Source organism: Impatiens glandulifera, chromosome 7 (genome assembly GCF_907164915.1).
Source record: "Impatiens glandulifera chromosome 7, dImpGla2.1, whole genome shotgun sequence".
NCBI lineage: Eukaryota > Viridiplantae > Streptophyta > Magnoliopsida > Ericales > Balsaminaceae > Impatiens > Impatiens glandulifera.
The window spans coordinates 38,431,623-38,440,631 of record NC_061868.1 but is presented as its reverse complement, the minus strand read 5'-3'; the positions used below and the strand labels follow the sequence as shown (position 1 = coordinate 38,440,631).

Below are 9,009 nucleotides of genomic sequence, written 5' to 3'. Positions count from 1 at the left end.
TCCTATTTATTATTTGATTTTTCACTCTCTATTCTTCTTGGTAAGTAATTTTGTATTAAATTCGAGATGTAAAAAATTAATAGTAATCTTTTTTTTAAAAGAAAAAAATTAGATTCACCGAAGATTTCAAACTAAAATATTCAATGATAATCTACTACTGAATTCCCTTTATAATATATGATGAAGATTATCCATAAATCTTATTATTAGAATTAGACGAAATAATATTTTAACCATATTTTCTAGAATTCATAACATAAGAAAAACAGATTTAGAGAATTTAAATTCGTTGAATATGAGTATGTACATAAAAAATGAGAAAATTAATTTTTTATTTAACATGGATTATTTTTAATGTGACATTATTGTAATAGAAATGTGTTAAATATCAATTTTTAAATATGCTCTATTTACAAAAATTATTTTATAAATAAATTTTTAATTTTATTTATTTATTTGTAGTTGATTATCTAATTGAAAATAGTCTCTTAATGTAAAAAATATATATTTTATTTTAATAGAAGGGCTTGAGATATTTACCTAATATTATATATATATCATTTTTTTCTCATAGTCTCTCTTTTACATTTTTTATATATTTGAATTCTCTCCCATTCTATTTAATAAATTTGTTTTATGGAAAAGTGATAATTTCTTTTTATTTGATTTAAATTAGAGTGTAATTATTCTTTATTTGAAACCATACTTTCAATATAGTGAGAATTGTTTTAATTTAATAATATCATTTTTTTATTAAAATTATAAATGAGATATCTACCAAATATTTTGAAATCTAGATATCATCTCTCTACTTCTTTTACTTTGCACTATTTATATTTGAATTATCTCCTATTATATCCATAAGAGTTGTTACTCATTAGGAGTAATTTGATTTCATTTTAGAAATAGATAAGTTGGAGATTAAACATGGCATCCTAATCCTAACATTATTGATAATTATGTCAAATGAAATTCATACCATTGAAGGAAAGCAAAATAATGATGATCATGAAATGGGCGTTGGTCACATTGTTAGAGGTGTAGCTCCTAAAGGGCTATCGACACAGCGATCGGGCAATAGCAACAGAGGCGGAGGTCATCTTTGGTACAAATATTAATGGACAGATGATTGTGGTTTTTAGATTGATGATGGTGGTTTTTGGATTATATTAATGGTTTTAACAAAATGAATAATTATTATTGTTTATATAGGTACAAATATGAAATATTAAAAAAAAAACAGAAAAAAAACGATTATAATTTTTAGTAACGATTTTAAGCATAAGAAATCGTTACTGATAAAGTATTAGTAACAATATTAAGCATAAGAAAAATGTTATTAATACTTTATCAGTAACGATTTTAACATCAATATCAATGTAGTCTAATTTCTCAAATAACACCCTCAAATTGCACTCACACTTAAGGGCATGAAAAATATCAATGTATATTAAAAATAGTACATCGCAAAATATCGTAAATATCATTTTTTGGATATACCGAAAAAATAGGTAAAATATATATGATATCAGTATCGAAATTATCAGAACGATATAAGTATTAAGTTTTCTAAATTTTGGTATATAAATTTATAATGAAATAATATTTATAAATTAAATATATATATATATATATATATATATATATATATATATATATATATAAAATAGACTTATAAGTAAATAAATAATGAAATTGTAAATAATTATATCCTGATTTTCATTTTTCTAAATTAAATTCATACATCTTAACATTTTTTTCATTTTTTCGAATAAATTTAGGTACTTTTTATCTTTGGATAAAGATAATTGAGTAGAATGTTTTTTAGAATATTTAAAAAATACCTAACAAAATACATGTTACCTCGAACCAAATTTCTGATGACGGATATTGATGTGTCAACTTTAAGTCAACCGTGATTAAAAAAAATCGTTTTCAAAACGTTGAAAATTTTCCTATTATTTTGTTCGTATTTTTTCTTTTCGCTTTTCATATTTTAATTTTATATAATTATTTATAACTACCGTAGATAAAATATTTTAATTTTAATTAAATGTGTAACTTCTAAGAAATAATTTTAGGTTAATGTTAATAACTATGATACGAAATTTTTTTAATCACAGTTAACTTCACTAGTAAAAAAATGGCTTTTAACGAGGGAAAAAACTCTCAGTGAAAGCCTATTTGCCATCAGTGATAACTATCACTGAGGGCGACTAATGCTCTCGAACAATGTCGGTAATTCGATTGTCGGTGAAGAAAAAATTAGTATCACCAAGAGCATTTACAACCCTCAAAAATAATTATATATTTTTTATCGAGAGTAGAGCCAATGCTCTTCGTGATAATATTTAATAATTCAATTGTTTAATTCTTCCACAAAGTTGATCAGTTCCGACCTCACCTTCTTCTTCATCCTTCTATCACCATCAACGAATACTCCTATTGGCATTACAATAATTCTCTCCAAGGCGGCCGTCACCGTGATCTGCCTTCGGTTTTACACACACTGGCTTTTACACACACTGGATTTGTGACCATCGCCGTCTCTGGTGTCGCCGTCACCTCCACCCTAGCCCGACCTGAGGTTTCTCGTCTCGGTTTCTTCCTATTATTAGAGGAATCTCTAATCCAAGTTGTAATCGAGATCCAATAAAACCCTAGCTTCTACGTCCTCGATTCCAGATAAATTAATTACCTCCACTTTCCGCGAGCTATCTCCTCCTCTAGAATCTACTTTCAACAACTCGTATCATGTTACCGACATATATCCATCAATATCCATTCAAACACATACCATTTATTCAAATTTGCACAAATATATATCATCATCACATTCTCCCTTCAAACACATATAAATTTGTACAAACATATATATCATCACCACATGATCCCCTAACTCAAATTTGAGTTTACATGGATTCGAATGGATTCGAACCCTTATCTCAAGTATGAAAGGTAATCACTTTAATCACTAAACTAAATCATATGTGATTGTTCAATTTTGTTTATAAATTATTTGTGATTGTTGAATTTTGTTTATAATTATATATATGGTAAATAAATTTTGACCCACACTATATTAACTCACAAGTTAAACTATAAATCAAAATGTAAATTATGTTAGTTCAAATATAACAAATAAACTTGATAGAAATATTATGTATCATTCTTAAATTGTAAAATAAAAATAAAAACATATAAGAAATCCAACAAACTTGATTTTGTGTCGTGCAATTTTGATATGGTGTCATTTTTTTTTTAATTTTTTTTTTTTTTTTTTGATAATTCCGTGAATGTCGCTGGTTTATTTTTAATTTTAAACCTACCAAATTATTAAATTTCACACCTATAAATTTTGTGCTTTATAATTTTGAAATATCATAAGCAATCAATCATTTATATATATAATTCCTATTTATTATTTGATTCTTCACTCTCTATTTTTCTTGGTAAGTAATTTTGTATTAAATTCTAGATATAAAAAATTATTAGTTAAGTTGGTTAGAATTTTCTATTAATAATGCAAATGTCACACATTAAAAAATTATTTAAAACTATAGTGTTGTTGGTTAGGTATAAAATATTGAATATTAGACTATAGGATCAGCTTCATTCTCCCTCTTTCATGGCATGGTATGATATTCTTAGCTTTCTTTTGTTAATGAAGATAATCGGATAAGTATCATTCTTATCTGTTTCCCACAGATCTTCTTCTACACGAAAGCTCTAATCTTTGTGATTCAATGTTCGCACCATTGTAGACATTTTCTTAATCGCTTTTGTAGATCCGTTTCTCTTTCCCTGATGAGATATGGGAAGAGTATCTGTCATCATTTACATCGCCGTAGCAATTCTCCTCCTGGTTCTTATTTCTCACTCTCCGAATAAATCTTCGCAAGGCCGTCACCGCCGGCTCAAGCTCCGTTCCAACTTCTCCTTCGTTGCCGGTATAGGAGACAGGCGCCGTCATGTTCATGTTCCGTTCGACCCCCTTGTTGTCGACATTGAGATGAGAAGAGAAGATAAGGAATGGGAGAAGATGTATATCGAACATTCCCACCCTGAATTCGCGCACCAAGCTACTGGTGATGATTCTCAACCAGAATGGGAGGATTTTATGAACGCGGAGGATTATTTGAATGATGAAGGGAAGTTCAATGTGACAGAAAGGTTGGTTTTGTTGTTCCCTAGGCTGGATGTTGATCCTCCAGATGGATATGCTACCGAGCATGAGCTGACGGAGTGGATTTTGAAGAATACGGAGATGGAAGTGCTGCATCGAACTCAGAGAGAGATGGATCTTCATGACAAGAATAAGGATGGTTTTATCTCCTTCGCTGAGTATGATCCTCCAAGTTGGGTTCGCAATTCAGGTGAACTGTTCTTCTGTGTTGCTATGATTAAATACCCAAATGGGAAAATCGGCTTTTACCTGTCAAGCAAAGACTGTGGATGCTGGTTGTGAATAACATTTCTTTTACAACTTTCATGAAATTCCAAGGGTTCAAACTGGGGGTTTGAGAATCTCAAATTGTGGCTTTGCCTCAACAGATGCTATTAAGATTTCTGCTCCAAATTATTTTCTAAACTTTGATGAACAGCTGAATGCATTTGCATGCAGTGACCATAGGACTTAATGACATTTTCTTGAGGCCTTCAGCTCCGTTATCATCTGGAGCTGCTGATGCCACTTGGTTAATTGCAAGGCATGGTGTTAATAGTGCAATTCTTAAACTATCAGCTTAGTAGTAAATAGTTTCTTAACTACTGCTAGTTACCATATTAGATATAGATCTATTTGATTATGGAATTTGCAGTTTGTCTTTGTTTGCTCAGCTTGGTTATTGATATCTAATTAGATACCCACTAAACTGTCTTTGTCAGTTGCAATGGCTTTAACTTTGTTGCCTGCCTTCCATTTATTCTGTCTGCTCCTGTCTCTTTTTATGTGTGCCTAGATGTCCATCACATTTATGTAGTCTGTGATTGACATTAATGTATGTTTTCAACTTCTTCTTAATCATCTACATTCTCTGTGAAATAAACAGTATAACTGGAACCTAAGACTTGGTATGCAGTTTAAGATTTTATACTTAAATAGGAGGTAACTATTCAATTAAATACCCCTTTAATTACATATGAAAAGATGAAAAGTTAAAAATGTTTGGAAGGACATGACTAGTATAGTTTGAATTCTTCTCCAAGTGTTGACACAAGACTAAATGCCTTCGGTAGTGGAATTAGTTGGAATATTCGATTGATACATTATTCGTTCGTAAGGGAGATCTGGGACCTGTTGTGGAATATTCATAATCTCAATTGGACGATGCCTATCTCCATTTCAAGTTTTTGGGAGGCCTGGAGTTACTGGGGATTGGATTGGAGTGCAAAAGTTGGAAAGCATTGGCTCTCTATTCCTATCTTCATTTGGTGGACAATTTATCTGGTAAGAAATCAGAGGATTTATTTATGGAAAAGCCTGACCAAATAGAATTGTTAAGAGGTCGATAATCGCCACAATAGCCAAGGTTCTCTCGGTTCCAAGTCATGTTGGGGATATCATCAACCTTCTTGAAGAGCTTAGGATGAACTAGTTTTTACTTTTGCTACCTTTATATCGATGTTGCTCTAATTTTTTGCTTTTAGCTTTTGAGTAATTTGTTTTGTTTGTTGTCTCAGCGAGATAAGTGATCCTTATTTGGAAAAGTTAAAATCTTCCGTGATGGCAGTCTGTTATATTTCATAAGCTTGGAGCATTTATGAAATGTAAACCTTTGTGTCCTGTTTTCAGGTCTTCTTTATTTTAAATAATTTAGACTAAAAAAAATGCATTGGCTAAGAGATCACTTCCAGTTGCATCTAGTCATTATCATCCATTGCTTAAGCTGTTTGCCTGGTCACTTGAAGTATCACTTTATTAATTTTTGCTTCCATTTGAAGTTATAACTATATCCGACACCATCAATCTTTCCCAACTCATTACAGTTGATTGCATCAATTGTTTTTGTTCTGAGTTCAGCTAAGATATGAAAAGTTGATTGATGATCAATCATACATATTTTTATATGCTAACTAATATGTTTTTCTCTTTCAGACAATGCTTCTTTTGGGTACGAAATGGGTTGGTGGAAAGAGGAACATTTCAATGCAGCAGATGCTGATGGAGATGGACTCCTGAATGTAACTGAGTTTAACGAGTAAGCTACTGATCTTTATAAGATGTTTTTGTCTTCTATTCCTATTTGTATTATGATTCAGTTATTTCTTCTATTTGTCTCATTTAAGGTGAGTATTAGTTCTTATTGTCTTCTTCCTCGTTCCAGCTTTCTTCATCCAGCTGATAGCAATAACGCAAGGCTACTCCACTGGCTATGCAAGGAAGAGATAAGGTAAAGCTGTTGCTACACGTTAGCTTTGTATCATGAGGTTCTCATGAACCCTTTGTTATCTTGATCCTCTTAAGTGTGAATCTGTGATGTGTTATTATTGAACATATGCATAATAAAATTGTTACCATGATAACTATGCTGTTATTGTGAAGTCTAGAGGTTGTTGTTTTGGGAATAAGTGAATTTTGATTATAATAAGTGAGATTTTGATTGAAAATAAAATATTTATTAGTTTCATAATATCTATATTGGTGCTCAAAATAACATCATTTTATAGAAGTTGATTATGGGAGAATTGATTCTCCCCCAAACAATGCATAATGTGTGTAGAACCAACTATTCTTATTGACGTCCTAAAGTAGAAGACCTCTCATGTGATTAACACCTTTTCAAGTAGAAAAATTGCATCTGATTGACACTTTGATTCGATAGCTCCATCCATTTGGAAACACTTTTGTTTTATATTTCTTTATGTGAAAACGTTACCAAATACATAAACTTTTAGAAATAGCGGCCCTATTTGGAAACACCTTGATACAACAAACTGAATCCAAAAATGTAAGATTATGTTTGGAAACTAGGCTTAGTCTGCTGCAAATTCATAAATTTATTTGTTGTACTCTCATTTGCATCCACATCTACATTAGATATCTAACAGAAAAAGTGTTTCCAAAATGGGGATGTATATGTTAGGATTGCAATCTATTCTATTATAGTCTTGGGTGAAAGAGTGGCAGTTCTTCCATCTAGCTAGCCCACTACTACTTGGAGCTTGTGTCTAGAAAATAACAGTTATAGAAGCAGATATTTGCATCTATTGTAGTTGATGAAGTTGTTCACACGTCTGTTTCAACTTTCAAATTATTACTTCCTAAACTTGACATGACAAACAAATCATGTTCCGCATATTGCCTGTCTGATTGGTTTGCTTTTTTGATGTTTAGGGAAAGAGATACTACTGACAAAGATGGGGTGGCGAGTTTTAACGAATTTTTCAATGGGTTATTTGATATGTTGAGAAACTATGATGAGGAGGAACATGCTTCTTCAGGAGAAACTGGTGATAATGCCAGGGAAGCCCTTGCTTTGAAGCTGTTTATACAGCTTGACAATGATACTGATGGGTACATTTATTAGATCAACCCATATGTAATTTTATGAAATATTGGAACTTATGGGTGATCTTAATTCTTTTGTGGGTCTTTTTCGTCAATTTCACATACTATTATTCAAGGATTTATTGACTAAACTAATGAAAAATCGATGTAGATACTTGTCTGATAAGGAACTGCTACCCGTCATTCGGAAACTTCATCCTACAGAGCGTCACTATTCAAAGCAGCAGGCTGCTTACATTATATCACAGGTACTATTTTGGTGAAGTAGAGAACTTAGAACATTTTGTTATTGCATTTATAGCTTGCCCAACTTTCACAATCTAAAGAGGCCACTAACCAATTGTTCAATTCTAACTATTATGGTGCTAGAATACTTTATGTTGTTTTTGTATTGTTTGTGCTAGGCCATTTAGAACAGCAAAATTTGTGATTAAATAAAGACATTTCTAATTCATCAAATTTGTTGTGTAGGCTGATTCAGATAAAGATGGGAAGTTAACTCTAACTGAGATGATAGAAAACCCATATGTGTTCTATAGTGCTATCTTCAGCGAAGACGATGGTGGTCAAGAGGATTACCACGACGATGAGTATCACGATGAATTCCGTTAGTCCTTTAGGCCGGAGTCCAGATAAAAGAAGTTACGAAAATATGTTGGTAAGCGCTAAAAGTATTTCAGTATAATATAAATCAGAGTCGTTTAAACGTAACAACAAAAATATTTAATAAATAATAATAATTTTTAATTTTTCTAACAAAAATATCGTCAACACAAACACGATTAGAGCCCTAGATTGTTAGGGATAGCAACACATATCAGAAAACATTAGATTTAACCATGGATAGTGAGTTAGAAGAGTTATAGAGATTTATTTGTAACACAACTTTTCATTCACCATTCTAATTTTGTTTTGAATGTTTTTGCTATTTAATTCAAACAAACAAGTTCTCCATTCAAGTTGTTTAGTGGAGGTTGTATATAAATTATAGTGAATTTATATTTATAAAATTTTAGATTAGTTACATCAATGTGTAATCAACTTTATAATTATATCTCATATACATTTTCTTATAATATGACATATCAATGTCAACATATATACTCATCATACATATGATTTTTTAAAGTCCATATTACATAAAATACTCATAATGGTAATGAGATCAGGAATAAACTTACCATTCCTGCTCAGTTCAAATTCGAATTGTATGGGGTTAAGAGAATTTCCATGAAGAACCATAATAATTTGAATAATTTAATATTCAAATTACTTTTTTAAATGATATAAATAAATATTTTTTTAATATTTTCTTGAATTTCAGTTGATGAACCTGTAAAAGAATATTATGGAGAAGAAAAAATAAATACTTATCTAAACTTTTTTAATTAAAAATGAGTTTGATCGGTAGATAGAGAGGTGTGTAGATTAAGATTTGATTAGTATAGATGGTGTAAATTTTCATCTTAAATATTATAATACTTATTTGTATAAAATAT

At 30.6% G+C, this 9,009-nt stretch overlaps 1 protein-coding gene across 1 annotated transcript; it reads left to right on the top strand.

The window, feature by feature from the left end:
* The first annotated feature begins 3,638 nt into the window (after positions 1–3,638).
* LOC124945995 (reticulocalbin-2-like) lies at positions 3,639–8,464 on the top strand. Its single transcript, XM_047486540.1, has 6 exons — positions 3,639–4,376; positions 6,098–6,200; positions 6,327–6,392; positions 7,337–7,516; positions 7,662–7,758; positions 7,982–8,464. The coding sequence occupies exons 1-6, from the start codon at positions 3,815–3,817 to the stop codon at positions 8,120–8,122; spliced, it is 1,149 nt and encodes a 382-aa protein (XP_047342496.1). The 5' UTR covers positions 3,639–3,814; the 3' UTR covers positions 8,123–8,464.
* The last annotated feature ends 545 nt before the right edge of the window (positions 8,465–9,009 follow it).

Coding starts and splice junctions, on each gene's coding strand:
- LOC124945995 (XM_047486540.1), top strand. CDS start 3,815: ATGGGAAGAGTATCTGTCATCATTTACATCGCCGTAGCAATTCTCCTC. Junction 6,393..7,336: donor CTATGCAAGGAAGAGATAAG/GTAAAGCTGTTG, acceptor TTTGATGTTTAG/GGAAAGAGATACTACTGACA. Junction 7,759..7,981: donor CTGCTTACATTATATCACAG/GTACTATTTTGG, acceptor TTTGTTGTGTAG/GCTGATTCAGATAAAGATGG.